The sequence below is a fragment of the Nannospalax galili genome, unplaced genomic scaffold, assembly GCF_000622305.1.
Source record: "Nannospalax galili isolate Female #2095 unplaced genomic scaffold, S.galili_v1.0 scaffold77, whole genome shotgun sequence".
NCBI lineage: Eukaryota > Metazoa > Chordata > Mammalia > Rodentia > Spalacidae > Nannospalax > Nannospalax galili.
Window position 1 is genome coordinate 1124286 of NW_008341457.1, and position 17049 is coordinate 1141334.

The following is a 17049-nucleotide window of genomic DNA, read 5'->3' on the forward strand; positions in this document are numbered from 1 at the left end:
CAGGAGGAGCAGAAGTTCAAGTCATCCTTAGTGGTTACTTTGGGATCAGCCTGGACTAAAAGAGAGAGAGAGAGAGAGAGAGAGAGCGAGCGAGCTGGAGGGGCTCATGATGAGCTGCACTGCTCTTTTTTTTTTTTTTTTTTTTTTGGTCTTTTTGAGACAGGGTCTCCCTGTAGCCCCAGCTGTCCTGGAACTCACTATGTAGACCAGGCTGGCCTTGAACTCACAGAGATCTGCCTGCCTCTGTCTCCTGCGTGCTGGGATTAAAGGCGTGTGCCACCACACCCAGCAATATCTCTTTTTTAAAAAATATTTTATTATTTTTATTTTATGTGTATGTGTGTATTGCCTGCATGTAGATAAGTACACCTGTGTTGTGAAATGCCCACGGAAGACAGAAGAGGCTGTCGGATCCCCTGGGACTGAGCCAACTCTCCAGCACTGAGTTGCATCTTTTGAGGGCACACCCCTCTCAGTGGCCTACTCCCTCCAAGTAGGTCCCCCTCCTAGCTTCCACTACCTCCCAATAATGCCATCAAATTGTGAACCCATCAATGGTGACTCCACTAATGAGGTCAGAGCATCACAAACTGATCACCTCTCAAGAGCACCACATCTGGGCAGTGCATGGGGTCCAAACTCTCACCAAAGGAGCCTTTGGCGGACACTCAGCACTCAAAGCACAGCTTTCCTCTCAGTGAGGTCTGTGCTTTTGCTCTTTGGTCATGTGAGAACCACAGGGTTTGTCTGCTCTGGCCCATCATGACTCCTGCTCTTCCCTCCCTTCCTGTTAAGCCATATGTATATTCTTCTGTGGACACCGTCTCAGGATGTTGGCTTGGAGGGAGAGGGCAGCCGTCTCAGAATTAGAAAGAATAGAATTAGAGGACAGTCATATTGGGATTAAAGGGCAGCCATCTTGAAATTTCAGAGTAGCCATATTGGAATTATAGGTCAGCCATCTTGGAATTAGAAAGTAGCTATCTTGGGGCTCAGCGGTTAAAAGCACTGGCTGCTCTTGCAGAGGACCAGAGTTCGATTCCCAGCATCCACATGATGGATAGCAACTGTCTGCAACTCCAGTTCCAGGGGATCTGACGACCTCTTCTGACCTCCATGGGCATTGCACAACACAGGTGCACCTACCTACATGCAGGCAATACACTCATACACATAAAATAAAAATAATAAAATATTTTAAAAAAGAAAATTGCTGTCTTGGAATCAAAGAGGACCATCTTGGAATTAGAGGGCAGCCATCTTGGCTGTAGAAGGTGGCCGTGTTGGCAGTAGAGTGTGGTCATCTTGGAAGCAGACAGTAGCTGTTACAACCCTGATCCTGCAGGTACCTTGAACTGGAACTGCCCAGCATCTAGAAATGTTAGAAGTGATTTTCTGTTCTGTTTTGCTCTATTTTCTTGCAACAGGGTCTCGCTCCATAGCTTTGAACTCTAGATCCTTCTACCTGAGCCTTCCAAGTTCTAAGGTCACTGGTGTGTGTGTCCATACCTCAACTGGACATTCTCTTCCTCATCTATCAGCCAGTCTTGGATATTTTGTTATAGCAACTGCAGAAAGCCTAAGAGAGGCATAGTTTGAGGTCCTGTGTGGATAGGTTTTGGAGGGACCCAGCTCTGCCGTCCTGGTGCTAGGACAGCTGCTAATGGCAGTGGTCTTCAGGTTGGCACTGGCTTCTGATCATAGTCTCATGTGAGGACTTTGCCTGGCTCCAGGCTTTCACAAGTGATCCATTCACAGTGCCTTGATTTTATGGTTGTAAAACCTTTTGTCCCTTGAATAAATTTTAGCTCCTGAGCCAGCCTCTTTGATAATGGAATTTCCAGAATCTCCTGGACAATTAGATCCTTAACGAGACCTGTTCACCATTTGTCAGGTAATTCCTGCAGTCCTATGGGGTGTCTGTCTGTCTGTCTGTCTGTCTATATTTTGAGATGGAGTCTTACTATGCTGCCCACCTGGTCCCAAGTTTCTATGGTCAAGTAGAAAGCCCCTGAGTAGCTGGGACCACAGATCTTTTATATCTGTACATTACAATGTTATTAGCATATGTTAATTATACAAAACTGGGTTTCGTGATGACATCTTCATACATGTATATTGTCTTTTGATCATGTCCCGTGTTACCCTGTCTTGTTCTGCTCCAAGTTCTGCTCAGCCCCTCCTTTTCCCAGCGGGTCCTCTTCTATTTTAGGACCCAATGAGTGTCCTTGGTATTGCTTACAGGAGCATGAGTGATGGGGTAATTTTCAGAAGCATGGGTAACTTAGCACTGCTGCACTACTTAGGAAAATGTCTCTCCTCAGAAGCAACCATTAACTGTGTGCACAACTCCAGGGAGGGGAGATACCTTTCAAGCTCATCCTCTCTCCTCCCCCTGCCCCCTCCTCTTCCCCCTCCCCCTCCTCCTCCCCTCCTCCTCCGCCTCCTGCTCCCTCTCTCTTCTTCTGCCTCCCCATCCTCCTCCCTCTCCCCTCCCCACTCCTCTTCCTCCTCTTCCTCAACCCCCTCCTCCACCTCCTCCTGCCCCTCCCCATTTTTCTCTTGTCAGCTGCACATACCTGTCTTTCATCCACAAGGATCTGGAAGCTGAATCCTCCATTAGTTGAGAAATACACAACAGTGTTAGCCAGCTGATCTCCACGGAAATATGCAAAAAGCTTATTGGTTATTTCCTAGAGAAAATAACATACAGAAGACAGTCTCCTCAAAAGAGGAAAGTGGAGCTGGACCTGTAGCTCAGCATGCAGAGTTTGTAAAGCTCAGCAGGCAGAGTCTTATAGCTCAGTGTACAGAGTAAATTTACAGCTCAGTGTGTAGAGTGTGTGAAGCTCAGTGGGCACAGTGCTTATAACTCAGTAGATAAAGTGCTTGTAACTCTGTTAGAGTCCTTGTAGCTCAGTTGTTGGAATACTTTTAGCTCAGTATATAGAGTGTATGTAGCTCAGCGTGTACAGTGCTTGTAGCTCAGTGCGTAGAGGACTCACCTACTATGCACGAAGCTCTGGATTCCATCCCCAGCACCATATTAACGAGGCACAAGCCTGTCTTCCCAGCACTCAGGATGGGGAGGCAGGAGGATCAAGACTTCAAGGTTGGGGCTAGAGAGCTGGCTCAGTGGTTAAGAGCACTGGCTGCTCTCACTGAGGACCCAACTTGGTTCCCAGCACTCACATGGGAGCTAACAACCATCTGTAACTCCAGTTCAAGGGAATCCGACCTCCTCTTCTGACCTCCATGTGACTGCACACAGGTGGTTACATACATGCAGATAAAATACTTGTATACAGCCGGGTGTGGTGGCACACGCCAGTAATCCCAGCACTTGGGAGGCAGAGACAGGCGGCTCTGTGTGTGTTCAAGGCCAGCCTGGTCTACATAGTGAGTTCCAGGACAGCTGGGACTACAGGGAGACCCCATCTCAAAAAAAGTCTTGTCTTTGGGTAGTTAGTTCAGAAAAATGGAAAAATGACTTTATGTTTGCATGAAAACTTGCATGCAACTAACTGTTGTATGGGGCATGACTCAGGGTAGAGTGACAGCCTAGAATCCCCAGTGAGGGGCTGGGGGCGTGGCTCAGTGTAGAGTGACAGCCTAAAATCCCTATTGAGGGGCTGGAGGCATGGCTCAGGCATAGAGTGACAACCTAGAATTCTTCAGTGAGGGGCTCCCGTTTCAGTGAGAGATTATATCTCAAAAAGTGACATGGGGAGAGATGGCTCAGTGGTTAAGAACACTGGTTATTCTTGCAGAAGACCCAGGTTTGAATCCCAGCACCCACATGGCAGCTAACAACTGTCCATAACTCCAGTTCCCGGGGATCCAACAGCCTCTTCTGTCCTCTGTGGGCACTGTATGACATGGGTGCACTTACCTACATGCAGGCAATACATGCATACACATAAAATAAAGATAACAATATTAAAAAAAATAAAACATTTTTTAATTAAATGTAAAATTCCAGAAGTAGCCAGCGTGGTGGCACATGCCTTTACTCCCAGCCCTTGGGAGGCAGAGGCAGGGGAATCTCTGTGAGTTTGAGGCCAGCCTGGTCTACATAGTGAGTTCCAGGCCAGCTGGGGCTACAGGGAGATCCTATCTCAAAAAGACACACACACACACACACACACAAAATCTGAAAGAAAACAGTTTGCAAGTTTGACCTTGCTTTCCATTCCACGTATGTGTTGAAATCTCACGCCAACCTGCATGTCTCTTCTGGGATGTGACCTGATGGCTTTGCAGTGTTTCCACCCGGTACAGATGGCCCCTACCCCCCAGCAGCCATCCTGTAGGTTCTCTACCATTAGATCCATTGTCGTAGGATCGCAGTGCCATGTTCAAGGCTGACTGTATCTATCTCTCAACTTTTTAAAAAAATTAAAAAAAAACTTTTATGTGTATGAATGTATATTGCCTGCATGTGTGTAAGTGCATCTGTGTGTGCAATGCCCATGGGGGCCAGAAGCAGGCATTGGATCCCCTGCACTGGAGTTATAGTTGGTTGTTAGGTGCCATGTGGGTGCTGGGAACTGAACCCAGGTACTCTGCCAAGGTAGTCAGTACTCCTAACCACTGAGTCAGTTCTCCATCCTGTGTCTCAGCTTTTTATTTTTATTTATTTACATATTTTAATTTGGCTTTTTAAAAAAATACAGGTTCTCATTGTATAGACAAGACTGGCCTTGATTTCTCAAAGATTTAAGCCTCTCCCTCATAGGTTTATATGAGTATCAAACAACAGTGGCCAGGTGTGGTGGTGCATGTCTTTAATCCCAGCACTTGGAGGGAGGCAGAGACAGGCAGATCTCTGTGAGATCAAGGACAGCCTGGTCTACATAGCAAGTTCCAGGCCAGCTGAGGCTACAGGGAGACCCTCAAAAGGACCAAAAACAAAACAAAACAAAACAAAAAACCCAAAACAGTGTGAGGGGTTAGAGATCTGGCTCAGCAGTTAAGAGCACTGGTTGCTGTTCCAAAGGATCCAGGTTCAGTTCCCAGCACCTAAATAGGGGCTAACAACTGTCCAGAGGATCCGACACCCTCTTTTGGCTTTTGTGGGCATTGTACACATGTAGTGCACTTACTTATGTGTAGGTAAGTAGAAAAACAGTATGATCTGGGTGTGGTAGTCACATCTGTCATCCCAGCACGTGGGAAGTGGAAACAGGAGGATTAGGGGTTCCAGGCTATTCTCTGCTTCATAGTGAGTTTGAGGCTAGCCTGGGCTGTATGAGTCCTTACCTCAAAAACCAAAAGACCATAAGAAGACAAACTAATAAAAAATTAGTTTGAAGCCAGGTGTGGTGGTGCATACTTTTAATCCCAGCACTCAGGAAGCAGAGGCAGGTGGATCTCCGTGAGTTCAAGGTCAGCCTGGTCTACATAGCGAGTTCGAAGCCAGCTGGGCTACAGGAAGACCATCTCAAAAAAAAAGGCCAAAAAGCCAAAACAAAACAGTTTGATTATGTCTCAGATCCCACAGTGGGATTAGGGGTCTGACCCCTCTGAACCTTAAGAGGCTGGCCATGGGGAGGGGACACTGATCAGGGCCACCACACTGCAGTCTCTACTCTCACTGTTGGAGGGCATTCCTAAGTATTTTCATTTCCAAATAGAATTTATTTATTTTTAAAAATATTTTATTATTATTATTACAGTTTGATTATGTCTCAGATCCCACAGTGGGATTAGGGGTCTGACCCCTCTGAACCTTAAGAGGCTGGCCATGGGGAGGGGACACTGATCAGGGCCACCACACTGCAGTCTCTACTCTCACTGTTGGAGGGCATTCCTAAGTATTTTCATTTCCAAATAGAATTTATTTATTTTTAAAAATATTTTATTATTATTATTATTATTATTATTATTATTATGCATGTATGTGAGGGCACCCCTGTTTTGCAATGCCGTGGCCGTAAAAATTTAAAAAAATTTTTTAAAGTTAAGCTGAGCCGGGCATGGTGGCACACACCTTTAATCCCAGCACTCGGGAGGCAGAGACAGGCGGATCTCTGTGAATTTAAGGCCAGCCTGGTTTATATAGTGAGTTCCAGGACAGCTGGGGCTACAGGGAGACCCTGTCTCAAAAAGACAAAAAAAAGAAAGATTCCACTTACCAGGCAAAAGGAACTTCCTTTAAAACAGCAAGTGTCTCCACTGACATGAGAAACAGTGTGATGGACACCTGAGATGTAAATATATTAGTTAATATATTAGTAATATATTAAATATGTATTTAAATGTAAATATATATATTAGTTCATTATTTTTATTTTATTATATTATTTAATTTTTTTCTTTATGGGTACGTATGTGAAGGGTCGTGTACATGTGGAGTGTAGTTCCTGTGGAGACCAGAAGGGGGAGTCTGAGCCTGTCAGCCAAGCACTCAAGATGCTGATGCAGGAAGATGACCAGGAGTTTGATACAAACGAGACCATCTTGAGAAACCAAAACAAGGGTCTGGAGAGATGCTTAGTGGCTAAGTATGCATTGTTCTTACAGGGCCTTCTGAGTTCTGTTCCTAGCACCCACATGGCAGGTAACAATCTCTGTAACTCCAGTTCCAGGGATCTGATGCCCTCTTCCACCCTCTGCAGGCATTGCATGCAGGTGGTACACATAAACTCACACAGGTGCTCTCTCTCTCTCTCTCTCTCACACACACACACACACAAATATTAAAAATATCTAAAAGAATTGGCCAGGTGTAGTAGTGCACACCTTTAATCCCAGCACTTGGGAGGCAGAGACAGGTGGATCTCTGTGAGTTCCAGGACAGCCTGGTCTACACAGTGAGTTCCAGGACAGCTGGGGCTACAGGGAGACCCTGTCTCAAAAAGACAAACAAAACAAAACAAAACAATATCTAAAAGAATCAACAGCATACAAAACACCACAAAGCTGGGGGAATGCACAGACCTGAAGCCTGGTTCCAAGTTTTGTCTTTATAATTATAAATGAAGATTTTCCCATCCACAACGAATAGTATTATAACATCAGTGGAGAAGTGAGCGCACGTGACTTCCGCTTTCTGCACCTAAAAACAATGACATGGGTTGTGTTCCCTACATATTCCTTGCTCTGTCAAAATGCTGACTCAAGCGGCTTAGAGGAGGAAGGTTCCTTCTGGCTCATGATTCAAGGATACTATCCGACACCATGGCAAGAGTGACAGGTGTGTCGCACTCGCAGTCAGGAAGTGGAGAGAGATGAACACTGGTGCTCAGTTCACTGCCTCCTTTCAGCTTAGTGCAGGACCCTGGCCCAGGAATGGTGCTGCTCACATCTAGGGTGGGTCTTCCCACCTCAGTTACCCCAATCTAGAAACTTCCTCACAGACACACCTGGAGGCTTGTCTCCACTGTGATTCTAGATCTTGAGAAACTGAGGAGGGAGATGACCTGAGTACTGTACAGGCAACGTTGGCTTTTTGGACATCAGCTAGAAAGCAATCATTCTGTACATACAGAAACAGTTTAGGTCAATAAAACATCCCATTTCCTTATTTATTGGTAGAGTCTCACCCTGTAGACCAGGCTGGCTTAGAACACACAGAGATCCACCTGCCTCTGCCTCTAATGGGTTGGTATTAAAGGCGTGAGCCATCTTCCCCTGCTGACCACCTTATTTTTTAAATATTTTATTTATTTATTTATTTATTTATTTATTTATTTAGGCCTGCATGTATGTGAGTGCACCTGTGTCATTCAAATATGTAGACCAGGCTGGCCTTGAACTCACAGAGATCTGCCTGCCTCTGCCTCTGGAGTGCTGGAATTAAAGGCGTGTGCCACCACGCCTGGCTAATACTTATTTGTTATTTTACATGTATGGTATGAGTGTTTTGCCTGCATGTATGTAAGTGCACCATCTGTGTGCAATTCTTGAAGATGCCAGACAAGGGCGACACATCCCCTAGAACTGGAGTTATGCATGGTTGTTAGCCATCTTGTGGATGCTGGGAACTGAACCTGTATCCTCTGCAAGAGCAGCCAGTGCTCTTAACCACTGAGTCAGTTCTTCATTCCTATGGAAGTTTTATTTTTGACATGAGGTTTCCTAGATCCTGGCACTCTCTGACTCATCCTGGCTAGCTGGCCAGTGAGCCCTGGGATCCTCCAATCTCCACTTCCCCAGGTCTGACATCACAGGTGTGCACAGCAGATGTTCACATGGGATTCAAACCCAGATCCTCAGTGCTTACACAGCAAATGCTTCCCCCACTGAGCCATGTCCTCAGTGCCTACCTTGCTTCTTACATGTTAAGACTCAGTGTGCACAATTATCTGACTAGACACCAAACTGGGAAGGGGAATCAGTCTCTGACAACCTCTGTTCCCTCCAGTTGGCTCCATGTCCTTCTTCCTCTACAGAAACCTCTCTTAGGGCTGGTGAGGTATTGGGTTTGATTCCCAGCACCTATGTGGTGACTAACAACAGTCCTTAACTCCAGTACCGGGGTTAGACACCCTCTTCTGGCCTCTGATGGCATTGCATGCATGTGGTGCACTTACATACATGTAGACAAAACACTCATTCACATTAAGTAAATAAATAACTTTTTAAAAACTTTCCTGAGTTAGCCAGGTGTGGTGGCACATGCCTTTAATCCCAGCACTTGGGAGGCAGAGGCAGGTGGATCTTTGTGAGTTCGAGGCCAGCCTGGTCTATATAGTGAGTTCCAGGTCAGCTGGGGCTACAAGGAGATCCTGTCTCGAAAAGACCAAAAACAAGAACAAAAAAAAACTTTTCTGAGTTGGGTGGTGTATGTCTGTCATCCCAGCACTCAGCAGACCAAGGCAGGAGAATTGTGAGTTCCAGGCTAGCCTGGGCTATACAGTGAGTTCAAAGCCATCTTGAGTAACTTAACAAGACCCTGCCTCAAAATAAAAAAGTAAAAAGAGGGTCAGGCATGGTGGCACAAGTCTTTAATTCCAGCACTTGGCAGGCGGAGGCAGAGGCAGGTGAATCTCTGTGAGTTCAAGACCAGCCTGGTTTCCATAGCGGGTTTCAGGTCAGCTGGGGCTACAGGAAGACCCTGTCTTGACAAAAAAATAAAAACAAAAAAATAAAATAAAAAGAGGGACGGGAATGTGGCTCAGAGGCAGAGCCACTACACTGAGTTCTCTGGCGCTGGGGACAGAGCCCAGGACATTGTGTGTGCTAGGCCAGTGTGCTGCCAACTGAACCCTGACTCCAAAGGAGCATGCTCGTGGCTTCAGTATAGCAGGTCAGGTCTCTCACAGTTCAAACACTTGCTCCCATGCTTCTGGGAGCACGCAGACCCTCTCAGAGCTGAAGACTTGAAGGATGCTGAGGCTGCAAGGCGGGCTTTGGGGTTTCACAGCCTGGCCTTGTTTTCTGTATTCTGCCTGCTTCCTGGTCAGCTCAGCTGTGCGCAAGACACCTCTACAACCTGAAGCCACAGCTAAATGGCCACAATGGACTGCACCCCCAAACTATGAGCCCAAAGAACCCTCTCCTCCCTCAAGTTACTGTAGACAAGTTCTTTATCACAGCCAGAAGACAAGCAACCAACACAACCAGTTTAAAGAATAAAATTTAAAATGGGCTGAGGCTGTAGCTTGGTGGTAGAGGGCTTGCCTAGCACATGCAAGGTGCTCAGCTCTGTCCCCAGTGCTGGACCAGCAAGAAGGCTCAGTGGGTACAGGGGCTTGCTGTCAAGCCTGATGACCTGAGTTTGATCCTCAGGCCCCACATGATATCAGGTGTCCCTGACTTTCACAGTCCCCTGAGTGTGGCTCATTTGGAGTTTCAGATTGTGGGCAAAAGAACCTACCGCCATCGACCTGGGAATTCTGAGTGGCAGGAGACTGCTACCAAAGTTATCTAAGGTGAGGAACACATTCTTCCTGAAACCCAGAAGAAAAGACCAAAATTAGGAATGTTTCTCCTAGGACAGAAGACAGTGAGGGGCTTAAAGCCTCCCTTACAGATTCCCCAAAATGACATAGAGGGGCTGGAGAGCTGCTCAGCAGTTAAGAGCACTGGCTGCTCTTGCAGAGGACCTAGGTCTGCTTCCCAGCATCCACATGGTAGCTAACAACTGTTTGGATCCCCCCTCCAGTTCCAGGGGATCTGATGCCTCTTCTGACCTCCATGGACATTGCATGACATGCGTGCCCTTATATACATGCAGGCAAAACACTCAAAACACATAAAAATAAAAAGTAAAATATTTTTAAAAATGACAGAGTCATAAAGACAAAGAGACAAAAATGAAGCAAAGCCTCGAACTGCTGCACCTGTCATCCCACACTGGGGCATGAAGACAGGAGAATCCCAAGTTCTCGGTCAACCTTGATACATAGTGAGATCCAGGACAGCCTGGGTTATATGAGACCATCTCTAAATGCTAACAAGTAAGTGAATAAATGTGTGTGACCAGCAGGGGTGGTTTTCCTCCGTCATCGATGTCAACGCTGGAGAAGCTGAGGCAGGAAGATTGCTCCCGGTCTAAGAAAATGGGCAGGCAAGAGGGCTCAGTGGGTCAAGGGGGTTGCCACCAAGTCAGATGATTTGAGTCATCTGTCCCAGGACCCACATGGTAGTTTGAGAGAATTGATTCTACAGGTTGTCTTCTGTCCCCCACATATGTCCATACACATATACAGGAATCAATAAATGTAATAAAAAGGGGAGAGAGCCTGGGGATCTAGCTCAGTGATTAGAGCACGTTAGCCCTGGTTCAGTCCCCAGCACCCACATAGCAGCTGAAAACCGTCCAACTCCATTTCCTAGGCCCTCTTCTGGCTTCCATGGGCATTGCACACATGGGTGCACTTATATACACACAGGCAAAACACTTACACATAAATTTTAAAAATTAAAAAAAAGAGAAGCCACGTGGTGGTGCAGGCCTTTACTCCCAGTACTTGGGAGACAAAGGCAGGCAGATCTCTATGAGATGGAGGCCAGCCTGGTCTACATAGTGAATTCCAGGCCAGCTGAGGCTATAGGAAGACCCTGTCTCAAGGAAAGGAAGGGGAGCAGAGGGGAGATGGGGAGGGGAAGGGAGAAGGGAGGGAAAGGGAGAGGGATGGGGAGGGGGAGGGACGAGGAGAGGGACAGGGAGATGAGGGGGGAGGGAGGGAAAGGGAGAAGAACGGGGAGGGGGGAGGGAGGGGAGGGAAGGGAAAATAATCTTGATCATCTGTGGGTGCTGTGTTGAATCACAGATGTGGGAGCCATGTGCACCATGATGGTGTTTAGCTGAGTTTGGCTTCTGTCTCCTGGACATCCTGCTGGCCAAGACTAAGGACTCATGGTAGAGCTTCTCATGTTTTTGAGCAAGTGAGGAAGGAGGGGGGAGGGAGGGAGGGAGGGAAGGTAAGGCAGTTGCAGTCACTGCTCACCCCAAATACACGGCCACTTTGTCCTTGCACCTGTGTCTGATCAGGGTAATAGTGGGGTAAGCAGAATACAGCAGGTTCTAGAAGAAACACAGGGAGGCCTGGAGTCAGCAAGGCCAGCGCAGTGAACTCATTCCTACATTCTGGATGGGAACCCAGAGCTGGGTGCAGGCCTATCCACCCCAGCACTCAAGAGGAGGTCTGGGTCAGCCTGGCCTGCATAATACCTTTTCTCAATAGAACAAAAACAGGGACTGGGGTTCAGTGTACAGAACACTGGCCTACCACACAGGAGGCCCTGGGTTCATCCCAGCACCATGGAAATCAGGTGTGGCAGCCGCATGGGCCTGTCAATACAGCACTCCAGAGATGGAGGCAGGAGGATTAAGAGTTCAAGGTCAGCCCAGGCTAATGAGATCCTATTGTAATAGAACAAAATGCAGGGCTAGGCATGGTGGTGCACACTGTTAGTCCCAGCACTTGGGAAGCAGAGGCAGGCGGATCTCTGTGAGATTGAGGTCAGCCTGGTCTACATAGCGAGTTCCAGGCCAGCTGAGACTACAGGGAGACCTTGTGTCAAAATAACAAACAAAAGAACAAGAAGAAAATACTAGAACATGGTATGGCATCACCGTTAGACAATACTGGCCACTGTCAGCAGAGCCACATACCCCCTCAGCTTGTTGTTGGACCTTAAACATCTTCTTAGTCCTCACCGTGTGCATGCTAGAGGGAATGGAGAGAGACCAGCAGTCAGTTGGTATTGAACTTTCATCTTGGTCCCTCCTACCTCGCTGCCTCTCAGGAAACAGAAAACCATGGGGTCTTTCTTGATATTTTCAGGGTCTCAGGACCCAGAATACTGGAGATGAGCTGGAGAAGGGCTCAGGGGATAATGTTTTGTCACACAAGGTCAAGGACCTGAGTTCAAATCCCCAGGACATATGTAAGAGCCAAGCATGGAAGCATGGGTCTGGAAAACCAGTGCTTCCATGGGGTGACGGGAGGCAGAATAGGGCCAGCTAGCCTGGTGTTGACAGTCATGAGCAGAGAGAGCCAGCCTCAGGCAAGGTGGAAGGCCAGGAACAGCACTCCAGACTGTCCTCTGCCCTCCAAAACAGGTTGTGACATATTTACATGTGCGTGTGTGTGTGTGTGGGGGTGAAGGGGCTTACTGACTGAGTTCAATCACCAGGACCCACATGGTGAAGGCATGAACTAAGTTCCACAAGTTGTCTTCTGATCTCCACAAAAATGTGACACATAGACACGCACATGTAAACACAACAAATATATTTAAAGATTTAAAAATTAGTTTTGATGCCTTCAGAGATATACATACACACAGAACTATCTAGAAAAGGCCCAAGAATTCGTCAAGAGCTTTCATAGACCACAACGGAGGAAATGCATTCCAGTTTCAAGGTCTTTGATTTTTCCTCCTTCCCCCCTCCCGCTTTGTTGTTCTGAGGGTGGAACCCGGGGCTTGAGGCGTGCTAGGCAGTACTCTACCCACTGAGCCCAGTCCCAGCCCCACTAGCTGTTTCCCTCTGCAGGTATTGCTGAACTTCCCCTGGAATTGTGTGCAGAGCACCAAGACTTCAGAATCTGCTCTCGAGACAGGGAACCGTAGATCTGAACTGGGGCGGGGCTTATGAATGGGCTCTTGCTATTTTCTAGCACAAAGTTTGCTTTTGAGTGTGAAGATTCTCCAATCTAGCGCTACATCTTTCCAGCCCCGGTGGCTCCCGTTGCACACGGCTTCCTTGAATGCAACATTTACTGAATTCACAAAGGTACTGGGAACCAGGATGGCGGAGTTCACCTGTCATCCCAGCACTTAAGGATGCCCAGGCACTATTACTATTATTATATTTTATTATTATTATTGTTATTATTGACAGGGTCTTGCTACGTAGCCCAGGCTGGCCTCCAACTCGTGGTAAGGGCCTGGTTGCACCCTAGTCTAGTGATCCAGGGTTCAGACCCGGGGTCCTTAGGTCACTTAGCTGCATGTAGAAATATTTTGGATTGACTGTCCAGGTTGAGAAAGGAATTCCTACTGGCATCGCATGAGTGGAGCCTGCTCACCCCGGCACCATGCACAGCCCTGTCTCAGCATGCACTTCACCGGTCCCAAGGCCGGCAGCTGCTGCTGAGCCAGTTCAGGCTGGACGGTGGGACAGGCTGCAGACAGCACAAGGAACTTAGGTTTGGCGCGTGGCCAGCGCGGGAGTTTTGGAAGGATTTAGCGATGCGCTCAGAGGTGGGAAACAAGGAGGATGTCCAATTAGAGTCCTACAAGGGGCTCCAGTCTGATATGGCCCCTTCCCACCCCTGGCGGCACCCCATCCTGGGAAGGGAGCCGCACCGGCACAGAGGCTGAGCACTGGCCATTGGCCACAGCTGCACGGTGGCCACCGCCGCTTGCAGCATCAGGAGCAGCATCCCGCCTGGACCTCCGCCACTAGCACTGCTCCTCAACCGCCGCGGAGATAGGCTGCAGAGTCTGAGCATGCGCATGTGGACCGCGGGTGAACGCGCTAACGGGTCCGCATGTCTGGGCATGCGCACTTTACAGGCCCGCCCCCTGACGTCTTCTGCCTCCCACTTGCACTTTTCCAAGCCCCGCCCTCTGGGCGGTATGCCTAAGGCCACGCCCCAACCATCCACAGTCACCTCCAATCCCCGCCCACTGCAGCTTTGTGCTTGGGGCCCGGTGTCCCTGAAGCAGCGGTTGGGGACACACCCCGCACTCCTCCTCCAATTCCCACTCCTGCAGCCTGTAGCGGTACCCGTTGGGCCACGCCTCGCTCTTCCGCTTCCTCCAAACTCCGCCCCTCAAGAGCCCGCCCACTCCGCATGTTTCCTCCAAGCCCCGCCCCCCGTCTATTCCACCACACGCCCCGCCCCTCACTTCTACCTCGTCCAACCCCGCCCCTGTAACCTTCTCCCTCAAGGTCCGCCCACACCTCCTCCTAACCCCGCCTCAGGACGCGTCCATCTCGGCCGGTCCATCACTTTGGCTTCCTTTATGTTCAGCAGAGCCAGGTTCTGGTTCTCTGCGGACTAGCCTGGACCACGCCCTCAACTCCGCCTGCAATCTCCGCCCCTCGAGAGCTCCAATTGACACCCCGCCCCTGAGTCGCCTCCTCCAAGCCTGCTCTTTAGAAACTTCAACAGGCATTGGTACTCAGGGTCGCCTCCTTACCGCCCCCTGCCTGTTCAGCCCCCACACCCCGGCCCTCCATAGGCTCCTTCAAGCCCCGCCCCTCCACCTACTTCCTGAAGTCCCGCCCCTCGCCGGTGCCGCCCAAAGCCCCGCCCTTCCATCCCCTCCTCCAAGCCCCGCCCCTCCGTCCATTCCGCCAAGCCTACTCTCTGGTGAGTTCCTCTGCGTGCCACGCCCCCACCTCACATCCTTTAGCCCCGCCCCCTTGAACTGGCCACCTGCTGCCCCGCCACCCCAGGCTGAAGCACGCGCGGGACGTCACGAGCGCGGCGACCCGGCGAGCGGAGATGACGTGCGTGCCGCGCGCCGCCTGTGTGGCCGAGCCATGGCGGCGAGCGCAGGCTACGTGCGGCTGTGGGCGGCAGCGCGGTGTTGGGCACTCCGGCGGCCGCTGCTGGTTCCTCGCGGGAGCCGTGTGCCGAGCCCGTCTGGGCCGTGGCAGCGCCGAGGCCGGCGGGGAAGCGACGCAGCGGCTCCCTGGACGCTGTGGGGCCGCAGCGCGGCAGGTGTGGGGCAGTGGCGCGGACTGTGGGACGCAGGAGGCCGCGGAGGCGGCGGCGACGAGGCCTCGGAGGGCGGCGCGGAGGACGGAGCCGCGGCGGGTGCCGGGGAAGGGCCAGTGGTCACCGCGCTGGCGCCCATGACCGTCCCGGACGTGTTCCCGCACCTGCCCCTCATCGCTATTACCCGCAACCCGGTGTTCCCGCGGTTCATCAAGATCGTGGAGGTAACGCGCGCCCCGCCTTGGCCTTGGGGTCCCGGCTCTGCGGACGGGCCCCGCGCGGCTCAACAACTTGGAACCGCGGTGGTGGCGCGCGCCTGGCATCCCAGTGCTCGGGACGCAGAGGCAGGAGATGGAGGCCAGCCTAGGCTATACGAGACCCTGTGTCAAGAATACCCTAAACAGAACAACAGAAAACCCCTTTTTTAAGCCGGGCGTGGTGGCACACGCAGGCGGCTCTCCATGATAGTGAGTTCCAAGGAGACCGTGTCTCAAAAAGCCCCAAAACAAAACTCCAAATCAGCAACTTTTGAGACGGGAAAGTTCCTGGAAGAGGAACTTGGTTACGCTGATCCCAAATTCCAACCCCCTTCCGGTTTCCTTAGCATCCATGACATCTGATTTGAACCCGGTAAACCCAGGACCCCTGATGGTAGAAGTCGGGGTTGGGGGAGGGGGAAGCACAGGCAGAGTTGCCGAACCTTTACTTTTATTCAGCCAGTTCTTAGCAAAAGTTTTGTAACACCTTTTCCCCAGGCTTCTTTGCGACCTTAGTTGAGCCCTTCCAACCATTTCATTTTTATTTTTCAAGAGCATCTCATTTATCTTTTGTTTTGAGGTAGGATCTCATGTTGCTCAGGCTGGCTTGGAATTCACTGTGCAGTGAAGGCTAGCAACGACTCCACACCCATTACTCCTGTCAGGCGCAAGTATCGGGAGATACAAAGTTGCTGCTTTGGAGATTAAACTGTGGAGTCTGATGGAGGATTAACAGTATAAATGAATGGTTTAAGGAAGGCGGTGGAAAAGAACAGGATTTTTCAACAGTGTCCCTGTCATCCCCTTAAGCAGTCTCTGACCTCAGGGAGGACATTTGTACTGCAGGAAACTGATCCAGTCAGATCCTTTCAGATTAATGAACTGGGACAGGGAGGAGCAGGGTGATGAAATCCACTGGAAGCAACATTTTCCAGTAGGAAACTTCCCAGGGCCAGCTGTCCACTCCCTATAGCTTTCTGTCTTTTGTTTTCTACTTTTTTAACTTGGAAACCGGAGTCCTCAGAGGCCAGTGGTAATCACTTAACCTGGTAGGCAAAGTTGTCCAGTGAGTCGCGCTCCAAGTCCTCCCCATAAGCTCCCCTCCATTCTCCTGGCTCTGCCAAGTCTGGGTGCAGGCCACCCTTCCTCTATGTTGTCTCTTTGGTGGAAGACACCCCCACCCCCCAGCCAGACCCTGGTGTTCCATTGACCACCAGCAAGGCCTGTGGGCCTTAGTTTTTCTCATCTGGTAAATGGACATCTTTTTAAAATTCTTAAATTTATTTTTAACTTGTGTTTTACCTGCATGTGTGTAAGTGCACCATGTGTCCTGGGCCAGAAGAGGGTGTCTGATTCCTTGGAATTGGAGTTGCAGATAACTGTTAGCTGCCATGTGAGTGCTGGGAATTGAACCCAGGTCCTCTGCAAGAGCAGACAGTGCCCTTAACCCCTGAGTGCTCTCCAGTCCCTCTTCTCAGTTTGTTTGTTTTGTTGTTTTGGCTTTTCTGTTGATTTTTTTTTTTTTTTTTTTTTTTTTTTTTTTTTTTTTTTTTTTGGGCCTAGAGAGTTGGCGCCTTGGTTAAGAGCACTGGCTGCTTTTGCAGAGGACCTGGGTTTGATTCCCAGCACCCACATGGCAGCTAACAACTGTCTGTGACTCC

General features: G+C 49.6%; 2 protein-coding genes across 8 annotated transcripts in view; one reads left to right on the forward strand and one right to left on the reverse strand.

Annotated features, from left to right (window-relative positions):
- Catsperd (cation channel sperm associated auxiliary subunit delta) overlaps positions 1 to 14461 on the reverse strand; it is a 37029-nt gene extending 22568 nt beyond the window's left edge. For 3 of the 7 annotated variants that reach the window (XM_029565493.1, XM_029565495.1, XM_029565490.1), the window contains exons 1-7: positions 14380 to 14461; positions 12068 to 12122; positions 11400 to 11476; positions 9824 to 9896; positions 6943 to 7060; positions 6138 to 6205; positions 2580 to 2693 (exon numbers count right to left, since the gene is read on the reverse strand). In XM_029565493.1, coding sequence (XP_029421353.1) covers positions 2580 to 2693; positions 6138 to 6205; positions 6943 to 7060; positions 9824 to 9896; positions 11400 to 11476; positions 12068 to 12122; positions 14380 to 14414 — 540 coding nt within the window. In that variant the 5' untranslated portion in view covers positions 14415 to 14461. Of the gene's footprint in view, positions 1 to 2579; positions 2694 to 6137; positions 6206 to 6942; positions 7061 to 9823; positions 9897 to 11399; positions 11477 to 12067; positions 12123 to 13767; positions 13818 to 14075; positions 14178 to 14379 lie in introns of those variants that run through there. The other 4 variants (XM_029565492.1, XM_029565491.1, XM_029565496.1 and 1 more) reach the window with 4 other exon arrangements.
- A 492-nt stretch (positions 14462 to 14953) lies between these two features.
- The window catches only part of Lonp1 (lon peptidase 1, mitochondrial), a 14206-nt gene continuing 12110 nt past the window's right edge, over positions 14954 to 17049 (forward strand). The window contains exon 1 of the mRNA XM_008836930.2: positions 14954 to 15355. Coding sequence (XP_008835152.1) covers positions 14954 to 15355 — 402 coding nt within the window. The remainder of the gene's footprint in view (positions 15356 to 17049) is intronic.